Genomic DNA, 22084 nt, shown 5'->3' with positions numbered 1-22084 from the left:
ATAGGTAGAGACAAAAAAGGTCACTTGGTACAATCGTTACAAAACTTCCCTTGCCACATTCACATCCATACATCATATCATACAAGACCGCCGGTTATCAGTACTACGAACCTGACAAATACAATTATTCCCTAATAATAGTCCCCTTTACACACACACTCTATCGCGCATGAAACAACAATCGTGCGTGAAAGACCACGCGCCACGCTCATCAATCAAGCCCGCGGAGGAAATTACGAGTGAAGACTGGGATGATTTTCCCTCACGTGATTGCGTACGCTCCTAAGAACATGCGATAGAGTGTGTGTGTAAAGACGGCTAATGTAATAGAAAGAGAGTTTACCTTTCAAAAAGCCTCTATTTTTGGAGTTGTTCATAGTGTCGCTGTATTCCGAGTCGATGTCGGCGCGGGAGTCGGGTCCGATCAGCAGGTCTAAGGAGTTAGTTAACTTGTGCTCTCTCCTGAGGAAAGAAATGTTTTATTGGTTAATTTTACTTTTGGCTTAACACTGCTTTTTTTCTCAAAAAAAGACAACTCCTACACTAAGCATTACTCTTGTGTGGCGGGGACTTTTACAAACAAACAGCGGATAAGTACAACCAGACCCGAAACAACCATTTACCACAAATAATGCTACGGAGACCGTCATAACCCGTTTTGTATCTAGAAACGTTTTGGTGTCAATATTTAATCGGTGTTTGCTAATTACTGTGTAAATGTGTTACCGCCGCTAACAATGTGCTTGAAGACATATTTGTGGTGATCTACAGAAAAATATTATTTCAGGTCAAGTTGTATACACACGTATTCATTTTGTGTCCATTGTTTAAATGTTAGTAAAACAGGGTAGGATATTTTACCATAAGTATAGCCGCGCGCATAAGCTAGTACTCACATATGGTTAAGATGATAAGAGTGGTTCCTTGGCGGCGGCGCGGGACGGGCGGCGGCCACGTCGGGCAGGTTGTGCGGCTGCTCCATGCGGAAGGCGCGCTCGATCTCGCCCTTACGCTCCCACACCTCCTTGAAGAACGGCGTGTAGAATGCCGCTGGAATAAAACATCAAATTAGTACGTCAGTCGTCAACATTATGAATTACAACCAACTTTAAGTAAATATTAGTAAATGTTGGGCATTTTTAAATACTGGGCATATGGGTGACAACAACGAATTTTCTTCATAATTTTTACATATGAGCACTTATATCCAACAGAAACAAATAAAAAAACATAAAAAAATTAACTAGAATATGAAATCGAAAGTTTTAAGCGGAAACTATTTTAAATGATTAACCCTCGGTTTCTGAGGAACATTTAACGGTAGTTTATCTATTCAATAGCGTTAAAACTCATATAAAAAAACGCTATTGAATAGATAAACTACCGTTAAAAAAACGGGGGTTAATACTTTACAATCCAACATTTTAATTGCGCTTCATTTACGAAGGTAGAATTAAAAATGACTTTAATAAGTTTAAGAGTAGTAATTAATACTCACACTTATTCTCAGCGCTAGAAGTATAAGTAGTGAAGTGCGCGCCGAGTCTATCAGCCGTGGCGTTTCCCTCCGTGATGAGCGCGTGTCCCAGGTCCGTGCCGAAGAACGTGCTCGCCGCGGACCCGCCGCCGTCCGTCACCGCCACCATTTGTATCGGCAAGTTGGGAATGTTCATTGAAAATGCACTGGGAATAAAAAAAAACTCATATACTACTTGTTTTATCTTTAGCGTTAGCATTTGCTAGCCAAACTGAACGAGGAAAGTTCGAACACAAACTTAGCAGTAGAAAGTAAAGACTAACCCTCTTATTCATAAACACACTATAAACCTATTTTAGTTAAAAGACTACTATAATATGTTTTCTTTTTTTCATATTTCTAAGAAACAAAACTCTTTATAAGCCTTTCATAATTTCATATAATTTTATGAATAAGAGGGTAAAAATACAAGGAATTCTCTAAGTAAATATAACTGGGCCACAGTTCGAAAGAAACAGCCAAACGAAAATGGGAGGTGGGAACTTTTTCGTTTGTAATCGCCAGGTATATTTAGAGAAGCGTATAATTTCCTTGTACGATGCATACGTATACGTCTACCTTGATTGCAATACTGACAATATCCCAGCGTATACAATCATTTTTGTTGCCAGAGGTAACCATATTTACCGCGAGTTGTTTTTTTATTTAGAAAAATGTTCATATATGTACTTACTTCAAAGTAGCTAAACTAGCTTTCCTCTTCGCCGAATAAATAAGTATAAATCCATGAATCAATTCTTCTCTGAACTGACTCGCTCCGTGGAAACTTGATATTATAACCTGAAACAAGGAAATACGAACTCTATAAAATCTTTATTACATTTTTAGAATTAAACTAAATTTATAAGAAGGCATTCTTAAATGAGACTATAATAAATCAACCTAAAATTTTCTGTCAAATCAAAGCCATTTTGACGTGAAAGAACGACAGACACTTTCATGAATACTATTTATTTTGTATGTCTGTCTTTAACACTCATTCATATACATAGATGGGTACAATCACGCCATTTTTACCCATAGTAGTAGGTATAAACCAGAGAACGCCACTCGGTAAGATACCTACAAACTTGCAGCTTCAGCCAAATCTATACATCAACACTTGTTCCTCAAATATAAAGATTATATTAACGAATACGACTGTACATAACAAAACTTTGCACAAAAAAGTTAGTTGTCTTACCTCAACTTTCCTCTTGGAGTCTCCAAGGAAAGTCTCTATGACGATAGATCGGTCGCCGGTGAGGAAACACGCACGGTGCAGCAACAACGGACTAAGTACACGCTCGGGAGAGTACGGGTCATCGCAGAACATGCACACCATGATTCTGTAACAAATCATCAACATAAATATTATGAAATGGCGTATTTTAGTAGTATAATAAGTAATTCTGGACTGGTTCGTTGTTTCAATAACGCACAAACAATTAGATGTTTAATATAAATCAAGCTACGTTCTACATTAATCATTAGAAATTTTATACTAAGACCACTCCCGCACTAATTATTATTTTGTGTCGCGTGGACTTTTGGGTTACCTAAAAACAACGGAGACAAAGTACAACCAGACGGGAAACAACTATTTTCTGCACGAAAAAATGCTCCGTAATCGATCCCACTACCTCCCGACGCAATGGTAACGGCATGGCGTCCTCAGCTACTGCGCCACGGAGACGGTCAATTGCCATTATATGAAGTGAAACTCACCTAATATCAGAATCAAAGCACACAATCACGTCTCTATACAAGTGCGCGTAGCTCGCCTTCTCCCTGTTGGCTCTCACTAGCTCCTGGACTGCGTCGGAGGTCAAAGCTTCGGTTCCCAGCTCGTTCACTGCTGCCTCCATGTATGAACAGTGTAGACTGCAAAGAAGATAATATTATAATTATGATGTTTTCTAGACCGTTATAAGTGCACATGCTGGCTCACTAACAACGAGACCAAGTGTGTGACAAAGACATACATACACTCTTCTTCATCACTCTAAAATCCTTGTGAAGCACTACAACACGATCGGTTTAAGGTCAGTGCCCTAACAAGGAGGTCAACAATCTCCAACTACCATACTTTAGACAATCACTGAACATAAATCTTAACAAAATTTCTTGCATCTATTCAAAATTCGACCCCCAAACTTCTTCGCAATAATCGTAGAAGTACTAAAGTATATATACTATTCAAACTTACTTGTCAGCGAGATTCTGTCCTTCCTCTTGGAGTCTCGTTAGCTCTTTTTTATCCATTCCCTCGTCTTGAACGAACATCACCACCAGAGGTAGACCCTGTAGACAAAATCATATTACAGTTAGTAAGAATCCGTTTACATTTATATACTATACTAACTCGGCGGCTGCTCTTGATATAAATAAAGGCACATGACAAATCCACGCAGGATAAAACTGAGCGCATTTGTGTTAAAAACAGTCTTCAAAAGCACCGAGATCTAGCTTATTAGGTCTTGTTAGCTGTTAGATTCAGTAACTAGAAACCTGGAGCTTAGCATACAATTTGTGACACTTTGGAAACAATTCTATCCATAAAAGGTTTTGTAGTAAATCCGCTATAACTAGGAGACGATAATAGTTACGTTTTGCAATCGTGTAGGTAATGTAAACTAACCTGGAAAGGCAGTTTATCTTCCTGCTCGAGACTAGAAAGTAGCGTCTTTTCGGCACACCCTCTGATGTACTCAAAGGATTCTTGATCTTGGTATACACAGAAATAACCTGTAGCAAACAAAACATATTGAATTAAAAAAAATGGTTATCCAATCATGCAGACTTTAAGCGTATGGTCATTGTCAAGTAAACGCTAAAATTAAAACGTGAGTACAGCTAATAGAAATCAAGAATTGCAATATTTACACACTTCTAAACTTAATATCAAAATTTGGTTTTCTTTCAAGTTCTCTCTATTAAATGCGATCTTAAAATCTTAAATCCATGGGTGGTTCTGTTACACATATTCTTGCCATTATGTAAAACTGTAAAATGCACCATTATTGAAAGAATGATGGCAAAAGACTTAATACAAGTATAAAATAAAACGTCTACAATACCATTAGGAGCAAAGTCATCAATAGAAGTGGTCTCGGCGCTAAAGTCATCGGTCCGCACTCTCTGCTCCACGCGCCACGTGTGTCCGCCCACGGCCACGCGCCGCTCCGAGTCGCAGCCCGCCAGCAGGCGCTTGCTGAACTCACCCGCTATACCTTCCACCTGGGAATAAAACGGGAATTAAAATCGCGTCAAAGACAATCAAATTACAGAAATCTGTACTGGCATTGGTAGGTAGTATCTTTTGTGGTTATGATAATTTTTGCATTCGCGAAAGTCGAAACGCGATATAAACCCATTGCCATTCTAAGGAATAAGTTGCTATCATACAAACAATGTTTCTTCATGACCGACTTATTGCAATGAGTGAAATTACAAACAATAAAAGAAAAGGAAATCTCATCGAAACTTTGAACTAAACAATCACTATTACGAGCATTAACTTAATGAGATTGAATCTTTGCATTTTCAGTACTTAGCAGGAAATACTTACGCCTAATATAATGACGTTGATCTGATTGGAGTCTGTAGTAAGAGCCCAGGGCGCGGCTGGTGGACCCGCGTGACATTGAGATTCACCCGTCGAAGTTAGTGATCTGCGTACACATAAATAAATTCATTAAAATGACACTACAGACAACTTTAGTACATGTTTACTCTACGTTCTGCTTATTGATGGCCCATGTGTAGTGCTATACTGTCTAAATAATAATGTGTCTTTATAATATATCAATGTTTTATACTACTACGTTTTCACTGTAAAGAGTTTTAGTCAACAGAAATTTTCGAAGATTAGGATCTGCATTCTCCACATTTCTCATAGTTTTCATCTATGTCAAATAAAACATTGTAACAGTGATCAATCTTTATAAAAACAATATTAATTTCCTTATAAAATTTCTTCACCTATCACCTCCTTCATTCCGGGAGGAGACCCTTTTTCAGCAGTGGGACATTAATGGGGTAAAATTTATTTATTAAAACTTACCCGACTCTAGTATTAAGTATGACAGGCAGCGTAGCATCAAGACAGTTGGCGCCGGCGGGACAGTGCTCGCGCATCGGACAGTGCACGAACCCGAGGTGCTGGAACAGCATCAGCTTGCGATCCTGCTCCATGCGGTCCAGCATTTTGTACCTACGAGAAAAGAGAACAATTTTAGTTACTATTTAGGAGTTTATCGACAGCCATCATCAATAAGATATAGGCCTACTACCGTTGTACAGAGGTTGTTATAGGTATATAAAATTTTGTAGCACTATTAAGGAAATACGTGTATATTTGAGGTAATCAGCATGAATAACTACTAGACCATGAGATACTATTATTATATGTACTAAGTTATATTTACAAAGTAGGAAAAACTTAAAGAAAGTTTTTTGAACATTGGACACGCGGGAACGTAATACATAGTTTTTTAATATAGCTTAATACATAGCTTTCGAAACAGCTATACTCTTTAATAAAACTCCTTGAAACTAGAGGGCACTGACCTGAAGTCATCCTGTAAAACATCAGTGATCTCCTTGATGTCCTCCTGAGTGATAGTGCCGGTGGGTGATATACTCTTGAAGTGATAGAACAAGTCCGCGTGCTCCAACAGTAGCTCCTATAAAAAACATTCAAATAATAATAATGTCCTCCTAGCCGACATACGGCTACGGCGGTCAGTTTCATTGAAACTGGCCATCTGTGCAGGACTTTGTTTATAGTGTCCAAGTGTGTGCACAATACACAGATACACTCTCTATTCCATCATCACTCTCATAGTCTGGTGGGACGGATAACCGACACGACCAGTGAGAGGTCAGGCGCAAGACCAACGGCTTAAAGTGCTCTCCGAGGCACGGAGGTCTTCGACCTCAACTTCCCAACTTCGGGCAATCTCTAAGAAATTCCTAACAGAAAATCTCAGAAAAGACTTTTTGGCCCGACCCAGGATTCGAACCCCAGACCTCTCGCACGGCAGCCGCATATACTACCAACCGCGCCACAGAGGCAGTTAAACATTCAAATCAATCAAAAGATTCTGAATTCATTCTGGGAACGTTCCCAATTGACATTCTATTATAAATAATGTATTGAGAAAACACTATTATGCATTAATAATGCCCATTAGCACTTTACTTGATTTATAAATTTAAACTCGCGACCAGCAGTGGTATATACTACTACCCAAAGAACAGAAGCAGTAAATAATTTTACTCAAAGAAAAATCTTAAAATCGCCTATTTCTAGGCGGTTCTTTGGCTTACGGGTTCTTTCTCCGTACATATTGACATAGAATACATCTATCTATCTATCTATCTAATCAGCCCGTTTCCACCCACTGTTGAGTATAGGCCTCCCCCTCAGTACGCCACTTTATACGGTCTTGCGCCAGTCTCAGCCATCATAGAATACACTAGCTGACCCGCGCAACTTCGCTTGCGTCACATAAGAGAGAATGGGCCAAAATTTTCCCCGTTTTTGTTACATTTTTTATTGCTACTCTGCTCCTATTGGTCGTAGCGTGATGATATATAGCCTATCCTAGACTTCCTCGATAAATGTGCTATCTAACACTGAAAGAATTTTTCAAATCGGACCAGTAGTACCTGAGATTAGCGCGTTCAAACAAACAAACAAACTCTTCAGCTTTATAATATTAGTATAGATTAGTATTAGAATACATACATTTTGTCATATACAAATTGTCTATAGTAAAAACAATCTCACTTGAAAGTTATCCTTGGCGCGTCTCTGTATCTGCCTCTGGTGCTGGTCGTAGACCCGCTGTTGTTGTTCGTCGGACAGTGCTTCGTAACACTCGCGACCCATCAACAGTACTCGCACTTCTGACAGCTGTTTACCGGGAGTCACGTAGCCGGTCTCTTCTAGCAAGCGTTTGAATTGCTGACACCATCTGGAAAGAAGAAATTTTTTAAATAAAAATTAATTATTTAAATTTGAATTAAAAATATTATTTTGGCTGGTGTAATAGTATTCTAGCTTTTACCCTCTCCGAAGGGGCCAAATAACTTTGTAAAAAGACCCAAATTGGGGTCAAAAATAGGACAATTTTATTGTTGTTTTTGTTATTTATGTTGGAACTGTTACATGTTCAAATTTGAACCATCTCCCTAAAAATAAAATAAAGAATAAAAAAAATCTTTGTTTCATCAACCTTTCTTGGATTTGAAATCGTCGTTAAATCACTTAAGATTTTGTTTCCGTTTGGAAACGAGAAAGCTAATGATAAGACACATGAATTTGATGAAATTAGATGTGATTACCAATGAGATGCTATGCGTAAAAACTATGTTTTAATAGTTATTGATAGCTTCGAAAATAAATAAAACCATTAATTTAAACTTTAGCGTAGAAGGCTATCGCAGTAGTAGTACCATGGCGTGTTTGTATAACTTGCATAAAGAACAATGTAATATTAGTCAACATCCATCCACGATAGATATAGTAAGTTGAATGTTGTTGAATTATCAACTCACTCAAAATTCCTGTGTTCCTCCTGAGCCTCATGCAGGAAGGTCTTGAACACGGCCGCCGCTTCATTCGACTCTAGAATCTCGTACGGTATCTTCTGTGACTGTCCCAGTGTCTGCAACAAGAATATTAAATCATATAATCACCTTAACAAAATACGTGTACCCCACGGGCACAATTTTAGATAATTTTACAGAAAAACTTAGTGACTTGCAATTATATATCGGCGTTTCAATCGCATAGAATAATAGTTTTTTAATTATATCACCAAGGGGTACTCCATTAATCACGTGACGATTATTTCTGATTCCAAAACTGCTTTTTTCTGGTCCACTTTGATCCCTTTCAATTCTAGTGTGATTGATTGACAATCCCCAATATATGAGAGGCTAGTTGTTAGTTGTGTATAATTTACCGGCGACCAACAGGACGCCGCCCAAACGGGCGTCCCAGATACCGCTGGAAGAGTGTAGTGGAGGCGGATCTGAGGGAGCTTCAAGCCGGTGATTGGCAAGAAGTGGCCAAAGATCGGGCAAAGTGGCGTTCTCTCGTGTCGGAGGCCAAGACACATTTTGGGTCGTGAGCCAACAGAGTAAGTAAGTAATTTACCTGATATCTAGCCCTCTCTCCGACCCTCAGCGTGGTGTCAATAGCGAGCGGACTGTCAAGTTCGGAGCCCGACTCGGAGCCGGAGTCCTGCGCGCGACCTTCACTGAAGTACACCGAGAAGTCGCGGTGAGTGCGCAGCTGACGGACTACCATCGGCCAGTCACTGGGGACAAAAAAACAATACGTTGAGAAGAGCAGAAAAAAATAAGTATCAAATGGTGAAGAAACTAGATACACGTGTTTTTAAAAAAATAAATCTTTTAACCGTATCCGGCGATTGTGTATGACAAGGTGTATGGATGTGAACGAGGCAAGGGAAGTTTGTAAGGATCGTACCAAGACGTGGCGTTCTTTGGTCTCTGCCTCTCTATGTATGTATGTATGTATGTAAAACCAATTTTAATTCACAGCAATATACATCATTCAACCCAAATTATTATGATTGCCAAAATTTTTGGACCCCAATACAAATATGAAAATGAATATACTCACGCTTCTTGCAAGTCTTCCGTAGGTAGCTGCATTCTAGATAATATCTGCGGTAGTTTGGCGAGCTGCTTGCGAAGTTTCTTAGCTGATCTCTCCTCTTTCAGTCTTCGAATGTGACGCCGGAACACCACCTATTAACAAAGCAGATTAATTAAGATTTGGTACCTATATAAGTCTCATAATGAGAGCAGAAAAGATCCAAAATAAGCAGTCAATAAGCATAGGTTTAGGTATATCCTACTGTCCTACTAATATTATAAATGCGAAAGTTTGTGAGTATGTATGGATGCTTGTTACTCTTTCACGCAAATACTACTAAAACGATTACGATGAAATTTGGTATGTAGGTAGCTGAAGACTCAGAATAACACATAGGCTACTATTTATCCCGGAGTTCTCGAGGGATCGAGGTTTACACGGGAAAAGTAAGAAGATCAAAATGGCGTTTACCTGAGTACCGTCGTTTCCAAATTGTTGTACAAACTTGATCCACTCAGGGAAGTTGCATAGCCTCTTACTAGCGGCCGACCACATCTCTCTGCAAACAAACAAAAAAATAACGTTATAGTTTTTTCTCCAAGACCTCACACAAAATAAGAATCAGATTGATAACTACATTATAAAAAAATACTCTACTCTGTAAATTTCGTCCGCAGCTTAATTATAATTAGATCGACTCCCATTATAGGGCCATCCCGTGGCGCACCCTGGAAGCAGCTAAATTCGGTAACGCAGAATCTTGGCTGACTAATCCTTTCACCACAATGGTACAAACCCGCTCGAATAAGGTTCTTTCAGTCCTTAAAGCTGAAAAATATAAAGACACTAAATACGAATTGCCAACTTACTTATGGTCCTGTACATGCATCCTGATGAGTTGAGTAAACGCCTCCGTCACGAAATCTAACGTCTCTCTTCTTATTCGTAACGCTTCCGCATAGTTCGCAACCTGGACACACAATAAATGCTATATTAAACCACATACAATATTACGTTAGTTAGTACCACATTAACAAAAGTGACTATAGTCATTAAAGTACAGGTAAATATTAATAACTTTATCTTTACTCGACTGCTTGACGGACCGTATGGAACCGAACTTACAGGGCATCATAACCAGTCAGGGAGAACCTTTACTATTTTGAATGCTTTACTATATACGTATATTTAAGCGACAGCTATTCTTAGTCCGGAAGTTGTCTTAAAAAAATTAATTGAAAATCCGTCAGCAAATCTTAATACTAAAGAAGTTATTACCACGCCACAATGTCATTAGCTAAAGCACTATAATTCACTCACCTTAATCCTAGCCTTAGACTTGTCGCACATCTGAGCTAACAAGAAGAACGCGTGGTCCACATTGACGTTATCATGACTGGACGTCTCCACGATAGGGATGGCCCCCTTGAACTCCTTGCGTTGCACCAGACGCTCAGCCTCCCTTACACCTTGCTCGCAAGCTTCATCGTTCTTAGATGTGACTAGGACAACTGGTTTCTTGAGTTTTAAGATGTTTTGTAAGATCGCCGCGAGGACTTCGTTCTAGAAGATAAAAAATAATTAATTGGGGTTGCAAAGTGTCAAAGTGTGAATGGTCAATGAAGCCCCTAAATTTACAGAAACCCATTACTGTTTACTGTACTGTTGAATACTAAGCCACATAATAACTAGGAACCAAAATAAACAGGACAAATCGTAGTAACAGGTTAATGAGTACTTGAAACCTGCAAGCCATTATGCGTGAGAAAGGGTCTTCGGAAGATTATTGCAGGCGAAATAAGCAGTTTCGCCAAAAATAACGTTCTGAGGGCTCTCTTTACTATCCAGTCTCCGTATCCAGCCGTATTCAGCCTCAAAATCCAGCCGTGTCCAGCAGTTCCTAACGCTACAAGGACAGTAGACCCACCTGCTTCTCCCAGGTCCTCCCTGGCACGAGGCTGACGTCGTACACACAGAGGAACCCGTCCACCGTCAGCTTCCCATCAGGCATGAGCCGCTGTTCATACTCCTTCTCAATACCCAGCTGGTTCTTGCACACGTACATCAGCTTTTCAGCTGATTGCAACTTGGTGGCCACACATCTTTTCACGTACGTTTCGGTTTTGCCGACTAGAAGGGAAAAAGAGAAATATTAGTCTCGAATCAGAAACTGTATAAATCATCATCAAAAACTGAAAGATAGGTTTATATGATTTCTTAAGCCAGTAAGTAGAATGCGAGACGAACTTTCTCAAAATGTTCAAAGCCAAAATATTCAAAATAAAAATGTTGATTAAATCTTCATCAGAAAATACCCTCACTATCTAATACACTCTCAAAGGTTAGTATCATGTGGCTCGTTGCAAAAATGCTGTTTTAAAATAATTACTGGAAGTACGATCATCATTTGCACTTCTGAGATACCGAATACCTACTCTCGTTGCTCTCAACATAGCATCATATCAAGTATAATACGCGACCAAAGATCTATGGACCCGTAATGTATGGTAACAAATTTCGGGTCACTGAGCCAGCTCATAGCAAGTCCCGATACTTAAAATGTAAAAGCATACGGGTCAGAGTGTAATAGACGTTTTTATGTTGAATAAATCACTTTTATAGGCCTGTATTATAGCTAAAATATGATAGACGGCGACTATTACTAAGGAACTGAATATGAAACATGTTAATAAGATATTTGATGGGAGATTGCCGATAAAGAAACACTCAGATACTTGAGACAGGATGAATCTGTATCATCTTATGTAGATAAGAAATGAGGATATTTATAGGAATCGTTTTGTAAAAACCTTTATTTGAACATGGAAAACTACGGTGTTTTATATAAATTATTTACCTTTTGAAATTGCAGAAATGTGCAACAATTTGAATGTTCAGATGACGAATGCATTTCAGTACTGACCAATAATTACTATTATATTATATTATTCAGTTTCTGTGTTTATTGGATTGGAACAGGAGGATCGTAACTATAATAATATAACAACTTGGAATAATTAGTTCCAAACAAAAACCTACCAAATTCAACCGAAAGTTCCGACGTACATCTTCTTCTTTCTTTCTCACCTTTAAACGGCTGGAAGCACGCGTCATCCACGAACTCAGTCTGTTCGACGATCTCGAACCTGTACTCCTGGTCATCATTGTCCTTCTGCACGCTGCCCCAATACAGGAAGTGGTCGTTGTTCACCACGCGACCGCTGAAGTCCGACTGCAAATAATTGTCTAAGGTAAGAAACTTTTTAAGCCATTACTATCCCATTGCTGGAGAAAGGTCTACTGCCGAACGACGGAGCGGTTAGGCCTGGGGTTCTAAGAAACTATTGAGGCATCTTCATGACGTTTCAAGTTTTAACGCAGAAAATTTTGCCAGGTGTGCTCTCTGAGCTTCTGCATAACTAATTCTTCTTCTAGCAGTCCTATGGCAGCGACATATTAAGATAAGCAACGTGATTTATCTTGATATAACGGGCAGCATGTCGAGCTATGTCCGGCAACGTTGCACGGTACACCCCGACGTCGCTAACGACACGTGTCGTCATATTTGTCCCCTATTGTCTCCCAGGGTTTAAGATTTTAAGAGCATTTAAAGGCATTTTGTCATAGAATTTTTACTGTGCTCTTATTGTCAATCAACTTCTGCCTACTCAATACATCCTATATTACATATTTAGGATGCAACATCCGACCAGAACTTGTCTAATCATTGCAATTTTAGATATTATCAGGTCATAATTAGCTACAAAAATATAAATATTATTATTCTCTCTAATGAAGTTCCTTTATAGTTACACCATTAGGCAACTGTAATAGGTATTTTGGTTACACGATTACATCATCGACGTATCAACTACCGGACGCGAAGAGAAGTCCCTTAATCGTTTTGACGTAATGTTTCAATCCTACTGTATGTTGAGATAAAAACATGTGAGTAAGCACTTGAGATTAATTAGCGGCGCCCTTCGTCAGCTCAATTCCCGGTTGCGACAAACAAACAGACTTTAACGAAGTGACGACTAATTAAATAAATCTAACTAGCGATAGTTACATGCAATGAACACGTGTAAACGCGATGTTAAAAATCTCTGAGAATGATTTGAGTGAGATTTAAGATCGCTGTAGTGTTGATTGATTTATCCTAAGGAAGCTGCTGTTAAAGTTTGATAAGGAAGAAAAGTAAATAATATCCGAAAGATAGATAGTTTAACAATATATGTGCCGTTTCAGCGTCCCTTACTTCATATTACGACTCAGCATCCAATTGACAATAATGCGATAACGAAGTGCAAACTATTAGGTACTATACGTTATAATTGAACAGGATTTTTTGTGCATTCTATTCATTATAAAGAAAGACTAACAATTATTTTTGATGCGAGCTGCACTTACCTGACTGAGTACGCAAATATGGTCGACATTATAATCATCGGCATGCGTGCGCACAAATCTGTTGCACAAGCACGACTTGCCCACGCCGAGCTGCCCCTTTTCCTTCTCCGTACCTGATGACAAAAAGAAATAACACTGGTTAATCAAAGAACAGAAAAATATACATACAACGCAGCACTCAAAAACTTGTTGATTGCTTTTGTATATCAAGAACAGTATTATAAACGGTAGCTTTAAGGACCTATTGGTCTAAACACTACTGAAAAGTACAATAATGTAGTAGGCCTACACGTCTGAGACAGTTTTCCCACAGCCCGCAGAGGCAGTGTGTGCAAAACCACTATCATCTAGTAAACGGATAATCCCCGGTTTCTAAGGTGCGTTTAGCAGTAGTTTATCTATTCAATAAAATTGAGCGTTGAAACTCATATAAAAAAAAGCTATTGAATAGACAAACTACCGCTGAATGTCCTAAGAAACCGGGGGTAAGTGATGTACTGATCATCTTGTTTTATGGTCCCAGATGAATAATTTATTTTTAAAACAGAATTAGGTATGTAAACAAACAACTCCAAGCTGGAATAGAAAAGTGGTCTTTTACCGAACACCAGAGAATCCAGTAGTTAGTAGGTAGTTCGAACTACCGTTCGAAACAGAACTTACTGATGTAATAGTTTGTGTACAAATTATGTAAGTTGCAAAGTCTGGAATTTGTATTTCTAGCAAGATGAGAAATAAAGTACAGCCATGTAATTTTCCGATACCATTAATAAAAAAGCTGTTAACTCTTAAAGTAAACCTCGTTTAATTGCACATAACGCTAGTCATAAAAAAGATGTGTATGTAAATACATATATTCCTTATCTTGCAATTAACGATAATACGTCACATTCAGATTAAAACAGACTGAATGGCAACACAATCATTGCAATTACTATTACGGATAACATCAATGAGATAAACCTTATATTATAAAGGTTATTAACCCCAAAGCAACAACTTTCCTGCTCATGAATGAATGAATATATAAGTAACTGTTATGGTCCTTTTACATTGTCTTGAAGAATACGTAACGTGTCTCCGGTCGTCATTAACCTCATTTATTGACGAACATTGTGTAATTTTATGGAAGGTCTAATAAATCACAACAGTGACTCAACTGACCTACAAATACTGAGATAATAATGTCATTCTGCTGACTTGTTTTTGTTTCTTGAGCCAGTTCAGTTCAAAATCTGGTAGAGTAAGCTTTCGTTCTTCGAAACGAAATTTCATGACCTTACTTTATTTCTATTTTCGCAAACACAACTGGAGGCAATGTTGAACATACCTTATAACTTATAATTATATGCGAAACCTATTCAATGGAATTTTGATAAGAAACATCTCTCTCCGCATATAATTTTTTCCCACCTAAAAACAGATATCAGAAACTGACTAAGGTTTAGTGTAGGTGTTGCATACATTAAATGTCAATGAATGCAGACGGCCCTTATCACAGTGCCATTCTACTTCGATATTCATTGAGTAAAACCATTGATCAATCATGCACTCGTACTAACCATGACAATCTCGGAGCATTTTTATCACTTTCTCTTTACAAAATATACAAGTAACACCTACACAATAATGATAACAGGAAATAGTGTTGATAACAATACAACAATAGATGTAATGCCCATTCACAATCGTTTAGAATAACGTTACTCATTGATGCGGGCCGAGGTTTGACAGACTTGTCGAACGAGAATTGATCGAGTTGACAATAATACTTATGTAAATATTGGAGAGATTTGTTGTTATAAAAAACAACTTACGCCTTTGATGCAGTGGTTATAGCGATCGCCTTAGCATCAACGCTTCGCCGTCGTGGGATCGACTCCCGTACATAATAAATATGTCTCAAAACAGTAGCAATAATTAAGTCGTAGTCCTAATCCCAACCCGCATTTGGCCATCTTGGTGGCCTCAAGGCCTAACCCTCCTCCCGCATTACGGTAGGCGAACCTTGACTTTTACAAACATACAAACAAACGACACAAAGTATAACCAGATTCAAAACAACCATTTATGGATCGGAAAAATAATAATTGTTCCGTAAGGGAATCGAACTCACGACCTCGCAATGGTAGCGGCGTGGCGACCTTAACCACTGCGCCACGGAGGTAGATAAACCAACCCTGAGCTCAAAAAACAATCAGCTTTTCAATAATCAATTTATCGTCATTCGCATCGATATCCTTTACGACTTTGTCGCCTATACAATGTGTAACACCCTTAACAATGTTCATTCAATAACTCCATTCATTGATTTGTTACTAGAATTATGTATATTAAATTAATGACTCTATAATAGGCACAAGTGGGTCATGAATTATTAGTATTGTAATGAAAGTATTTTCCTGTGAGCATTGAGGGCAAACCACTCATGAATAGTATTTAAATGAGCCAAGTTATTGTGACAGATGAATGGATTTAGGTTACGAGTTTACATCAATTGTTTTGACATACGGAATCCAGCTCAGAAAATACTTTCTTACGTATTAGATACTGGCTATTACCCTGCGACTCCGTGTGTGGACTATAGTTATATGGCTTATTATTCACATAGTTTATGTTCCCGTAGAAGTTCCGGGAACAAATCTACATCCTGTGTCCTGTCTCTGGTCTTAAACTATCTATGTCCCAAATTTTATCCAAATTCATTTAGTGGTTTAAACGGGAAAGCGTAACATACAGACAGACAGAGTTATGTGCGAATTCATAATATTAGTCTGAGGTCAATTTTGTGGTAAAAATATTTGAAACTGGAGACTTTTATTTGATGAAATAAACTCAACCTTTGCCAGACAGACATGAAGAGTCCCAGAATAACACTGGATCACTATTATTCAACTAGGCACAAAGATATGTCCTTATTGCTCTAACAATCACTAAAACAACATATTGTTTTGGGACTGTTAAGCAAAACATGTGATTTCTCTAGAATTTTTCCAAGGCATACAAGAATCTCATTATGTAAACAGATTTAATGCTTGAATGGAATATCACTGGTGAACTCTACAATTCAGATGTTAAGTCATTTAACAACATACCTACTTGGTTAATCATTCATCAAACAATACTAAATAAATTCATGTACTTAAATCTTCTTTTGAATTAAGCTCAAGAGTTTTTAAACTTTTAATCACATCTACCTTTTATCCTCTCATAATAAAATGGTCTTTTCCCATAATGAGGAAGAGGTTAGGCCTTGAATTCTACCTAAACTAATCCTGCTAATATCACAAATGTCAAAATTTATAAGAATGTATGCATACATTAGCAAAACAACCTGGATTTACATAAAATAATCTTATTGAACTGGGAAAACTTTTCATGTGGACAAAACTGCTAGGAGAGCTAGTGATTAATAATTCCATGATATCATTTATCCAGTAGTAATCTGTATTTATCCAGTAGTAATCTGTTTATTTACAATAACACTAGAAATGTTTTCTAATACCTAAGTAAGATTGACATAGGTCATGTTTGTATATATAAGTCCATCTAGGTACCTAGATTTGTAGGAACCATTCATAATTTTATGTATGACACTATCATATCAGTTTGCTGTAGTACTGTCAATGTTATCAGCACAGATATCTCATTCATATAGTTTTGTAAATAAACATGTATTAGTTACATAATGTTAAAAACACCTCTGAGTTTTCAAGTAACTATGATGTATATGCACACAACTAAAATTGTTTGTTGGTTTCAGCTTTAAAGCATCAAATTTTGCTTCATCATCATCACCATTGCATTCAATTGGGTACCTGACAACAGTTAAATCAGCTACTTTTTATGAAATGTCAAAAACACTGTTTCATATTTTCATTGATATCAAATGAGTGCCTAATAAAATGTTTCAGTATGTAATAATTACATTTTCAAAATTGTTGACAAAATAAATTACACAGCCTGAGCATTTTAGATGAATCTTTTACAAGTACAAGTTTTAATCTTTTTTTTGCTAACCCAGTCAACTACTCAATTAGTGTTATAGATCATACAATATGCCTATATGATTTTGACTAGGTAAAATACTTTTTTGAAAATATGGTTTGCATCTTTTTATGAGCACTAGACTATAGGCATGCCATTATGTATATTTGTATGTAACTGCATCATAGATGACATAATATTTGTTTTCCAATCAGTGCATACAGATGGCTATGAAACCTTTTATGATTGTGATAATGATCAATATTGCAATGTTCAACATCAAACAATTAACATTGACCTTGAGTTATGTTTATACCTAAAAAGACTCTTATTTTGACAATGGAACATGTTAATGAGATTTTCTGATAAGAAATAACTATAATTATACTTTGAACTCTGCTTAAACAAATGGGAAAACTGCCTGATTTTATGTATGTAAATACATTAGGTAAAGTAGCATAATACAGTAAGTTTAAGTTACTTCATTTGAGAAATTGATTATGTTGGCAGAACTTTTGTTAATGTAGGATTTGAAACCTAGAAGATAGTGTGCCAAATGCTCAATTACAAATATGATTTGTCTCCAGAGGGGTCCAGCAAAGGTATTAATTAGTGATAAAAGTTGAGTAGTTACCTAGGTAATCCTAGACAGATAATATAAAGTGTACCTAGGTATGATAGTATAAAGTGGAGGAAAGGGATGTGTTCTACAGATGATGTAAACAACTAAACATGTTTTAATATACTAACATACCTAATTATAACCTTACTATCTCCTAGAAATAGGTGATCAAACAATCATGAATGAAGATGTTCCCTCATAACAAATATTCCTTTATCTGATGCCACCTGAATCATCTGTATTAGATGGTCACAGGCCAATGATTGATTGGTCTCCTAAAAGATAATATATCCCAGAAGGTAGGTAAGTATAAAGTATTCAATACACTAGGTATTTCAATGCATATAGGTAAAGTAGAGTATATTATATGTTACAATAAATCCTACAATGATGTAATCATATTTACACATAGTAATCATTAAAGAAACAATAGTTGTTACCTTGTACATAATATTACATGAGTGTTGAGATAAAATGTATGTAAACAATCTTAAGATGTTTATTTCCTGATAGATAAGTGTGTTTTTCATTGCACCCCCAAATGACAGGACTTCTTTGTTTTCCAACATGATAACAACCATGATAATATGATGATTATAATAAGTTGTAACATATCCTATAACATAAGTTTGTAGAGTTAACTATCAAACAGCAGAAATTGGAGTGGTGGTTTAGAATACCTAATAGAAGATACCTAAATATCTATTTTTTTAGATATTATATCAATGGCTATGTTTCTCATTCTACCTAATAATAACAAAATGTTAGCTTAGTTAATATAAACTGCTCTTTTTTATTGTAGATTTTGATATTAAACTCTTATGATGAATGAATCTAATGAAGATGATGTAATAACACTAGGCCTAACTGTCTGCTTTTCAGTATAGGTCTAAAAATATAATTTGTTAGATAATATGAAATGCCCACATGTTAAGACTTCATAGTATGACATAATTACAACACATGCTCAATGTGGGGGGTAGCATAGTAAGTTTAATAACATTCATTCATTCCTACTGAGGTGAATTATTATTGTACTATAGAAATAATACTACATACATACTTAGTTACATATAATAGCAGTATTTTTCTTTCCTAATTCAAAGACTATGCAAACATAATAATATTTTCTGATATTAACTATGTGAGACACATATTTGCTGTTAGAAATGGGTCTTATCAAAAAAATTCTGATATTCTGTGAGATGGGTACATGTATTAGCTGCTATAAGTTATCAATAAAAATTGTATGTATTATTTACCACTTGTTCAATGATTAGTTTTAATGTCTACTGTTTAATGAATGATATGTTGAAATTTAAAGTCTTTAGCTACCATTTCAATAATAAGTATCTATAACAGCACCACTAGAGTTGGTGTTCTTAATAAGCTAGTGTGTTTTACATGTATGGTGACATAAATAAATCATGAGTGCTGTCCAATTGGATTTACAATACATCATTGAAGATGACAGTAGTAGTCAGACACAATATGAACAAATGCTTACATCTAAGGGTTATGGATAGTGATAAATAAAGTTTTTCTTACCAGAAAGACCGACGACAGACACCGTGACCAGCTTACCGCCGGTATTATCCGATTTCTTAGCCATTTTCCCGAATTATCACTCAATTGGTACACAATATGGGAGAATATTAAAATTACTTGATACAAACATCACAACACTAAGCAAACTGTCCGCTTATCAATACACAACTACTAAATATATACATCGAATGTTTAAAATCACTGAAATGAGAAAATATATAGATTTTGTCAATAATGAATTATTGGACCAAGAAGCACACGTTTTATCTAAAATAATCTCAACATAAATACGTTTTTATGGTGAAATAGTAAGCGTTAGAGGATTTAGAACGGTGTACAACAGTAAATAGTTTGCCAATTAGTGAGAAAGGAAGGGAAGTGATACAAGAGACTCGCCAGATGTGCCTAGTTGGATCACACGCCCAACTCGCCCCAGGCCTTTACAACTTCAATATTACACTTCGATATACATCCAAGAAGCGAAATAATCTGTCTATTTAGTAATACGATGTCGTCTAAAGATTAAAAAATGATAATTTATCGTCCCTTCTATTGCCCTGTACTTTGACACATCAATTTTTATTATCGAACACGTCGAAGATAACGCTGATACATACACAGTTAGTTTACTTTCTTATTACCTACATTATTAACTTTACGCTGGTAATATATTTTACATATTTCTAATAGAATTGAGATTATTTTTCGTAAAAAACGCAGTAATTCTTGACACAACTCGCTTTGCTTTGTACTGCAGTATTGCCCGTTTAAAAAAATATATTTGATCATGATCATAGACAACAGCCATATTAATTTTAATTAAAGTTATTTAATGACAACATTACTTATACTAATGTTTTAAATTAGAAATGGTAAACAAGAAAATTATACAACTATGAGATGTTTTACATAATACGAAGATTGTATTTAGTTATATACTGCTGTATAAATAATAATTTATGATTACAAAGTACAACCAATCTCAAAATAGGACCAACTCAAATCTACTCTTGCTTGACGCTGTTTTGTTTAGGCAGGAATCGAACCTACTGACTAACACCAATGATTTATTAGCTTCTCCACCGGCTTGCAGAAGCTCATTTTATTATTCCAGTCATCAGATTGTTTTGTTCAAGGTTTAGCAGGTTCAATTTCTCACATACAAATGAATATACATACAGTCAATAGATTCCTCATAAATTGGTAGGTACTCTTATTTCAATATATTTCGTGCTCTAAATAGGTACGTAGGTACCTACTTTCTGTTCAAGGTGTACTCTGTCTGATGGCCTATTAGTCATTGTTCGACACAAGTGTTTGTACATAGTAAGACTGTGATTTTAATATTTTGTATAAACACTATGTCTCAGATAAAAAAATAATATTGTTCAATATTTTTTATTTTTATTTTTTTTTATTTTATTATATTTTTTTCAAATTTAGTAAGATATAAAAGTTGAGGTAACCAATCAGTGAATAAATTAGACTTGTTTTTGTGAGCAAGAATTCGATATTAATTGATAGGTTGTTTGGACACTTTTCACAATTTAATATCTTTTGGGATTTTACTCAGTTTTAAAATCCTCAGGATGGTAAAAGGGATCCCACTGCATTAAAGCATGTTCTTATTTTTATTTCCGTGTTGCAATACTGACTTTGACAGTACCATTACGAAAACACAAGCGCATAAATGTCTCCCCGCGATATTTTCTTGAGAAATGACTTCTACAAATGATGGAAAAGACGTGAAAAGTAATCAAACAAGTGGCCCAAAAGGCAAAACATATTACATTGAACTTTATAAGGTAAGTGTTATTCTTATATTCATCAAGATCAGCGTGCATAATGCGACGCCGTTGTGCTCGTAAAGTTCACTATGGCCGCCATATTTGTCTCTAATAAACCCTTGTTTTCGTATATTTTCGTGATCTTTATAATATTTTACGTAAAATACGGACTATCTGTGAAGAAAACCTTGTTTTGAATGGTCAAAGCCTCTTACTTTGGGTGTAAAACATCTCGTATTCATAGATGCTGCAAGTGTATGCACTCTGAAAAATCATGGTAGATATATAATTGAAGTGCTCCCATAATAATGGATATAATTGGGAGTATGTGTGGATAAAGATGATTAATAAGTTCGTGAGATGTCAATGGTAGGCTACTGGCGCGTTATTAGTATTTGTCTGTAATCATCATGTACTTTGTAATCATCAATATGTAATGATGATAGACAGCCATATCATAATATCGAAGAGTCACGTAGGGCTCAAGTATTTACTTTTGCCAAAAAGTCTGATAGTTCTATTTATAAAACAAATACACTCTGTGGGAGACATAACATTTTGCTAAATCAGCTGTT

At 36.4% G+C, this 22084-nt stretch overlaps 2 protein-coding genes across 9 annotated transcripts in view; one reads left to right on the top strand and one right to left on the bottom strand.

Moving 5' to 3' along the window:
* Positions 1–20479, bottom strand: part of RhoGAPp190 (Rho GTPase-activating protein 190) — a 33571-nt gene extending 13092 nt beyond the window's left edge. For 3 of the 7 annotated variants that reach the window (XM_076131106.1, XM_076131109.1, XM_076131110.1), the window contains exons 1-24: positions 20368–20479; positions 19723–19923; positions 13566–13678; positions 12195–12387; positions 11083–11285; positions 10476–10718; positions 10025–10125; positions 9627–9714; positions 9180–9307; positions 8688–8850; positions 8084–8193; positions 7314–7500; positions 6089–6204; positions 5583–5732; positions 5088–5190; positions 4597–4756; positions 4158–4264; positions 3726–3820; positions 3245–3400; positions 2721–2865; positions 2211–2317; positions 1499–1683; positions 897–1050; positions 344–462 (exon numbers count right to left, since the gene is read on the bottom strand). In XM_076131106.1, coding sequence (XP_075987221.1) covers positions 344–462; positions 897–1050; positions 1499–1683; positions 2211–2317; positions 2721–2865; positions 3245–3400; positions 3726–3820; positions 4158–4264; positions 4597–4756; positions 5088–5190; positions 5583–5732; positions 6089–6204; positions 7314–7500; positions 8084–8193; positions 8688–8850; positions 9180–9307; positions 9627–9714; positions 10025–10125; positions 10476–10718; positions 11083–11285; positions 12195–12387; positions 13566–13678; positions 19723–19786 — 3190 coding nt within the window. In that variant the 5' untranslated portion in view covers positions 19787–19923; positions 20368–20479. Of the gene's footprint in view, positions 1–343; positions 463–896; positions 1051–1498; positions 1684–2210; positions 2318–2720; positions 2866–3244; positions 3401–3725; positions 3821–4157; positions 4265–4596; positions 4757–5087; positions 5191–5582; positions 5733–6088; positions 6205–7313; positions 7501–8083; positions 8194–8687; positions 8851–9179; positions 9308–9626; positions 9715–10024; positions 10126–10475; positions 10719–11082; positions 11286–12194; positions 12388–13565; positions 13679–19722; positions 19924–20339 lie in introns of all 7 variants that reach the window. The other 4 variants (XM_076131111.1, XM_076131112.1, XM_076131108.1 and 1 more) reach the window with 3 other exon arrangements.
* Positions 20480–21391: 912 nt separating this feature from the next.
* Positions 21392–22084, top strand: part of LOC142983822 (uncharacterized) — a 31227-nt gene continuing 30534 nt past the window's right edge. For both annotated transcript variants that reach the window (XM_076130920.1, XM_076130921.1), the window contains exon 1: positions 21392–21527. In XM_076130920.1, the coding sequence (XP_075987035.1) occupies positions 21441–21527 (87 nt within the window). In that variant the 5' untranslated portion in view covers positions 21392–21440. The remainder of the gene's footprint in view (positions 21528–22084) is intronic.

This window comes from Anticarsia gemmatalis, chromosome 25, assembly GCF_050436995.1.
Source record: "Anticarsia gemmatalis isolate Benzon Research Colony breed Stoneville strain chromosome 25, ilAntGemm2 primary, whole genome shotgun sequence".
Taxonomy (NCBI): Eukaryota; Metazoa; Arthropoda; class Insecta; order Lepidoptera; family Erebidae; genus Anticarsia; species Anticarsia gemmatalis.
This window is presented reverse-complemented; position numbering and strand designations above follow the sequence as displayed.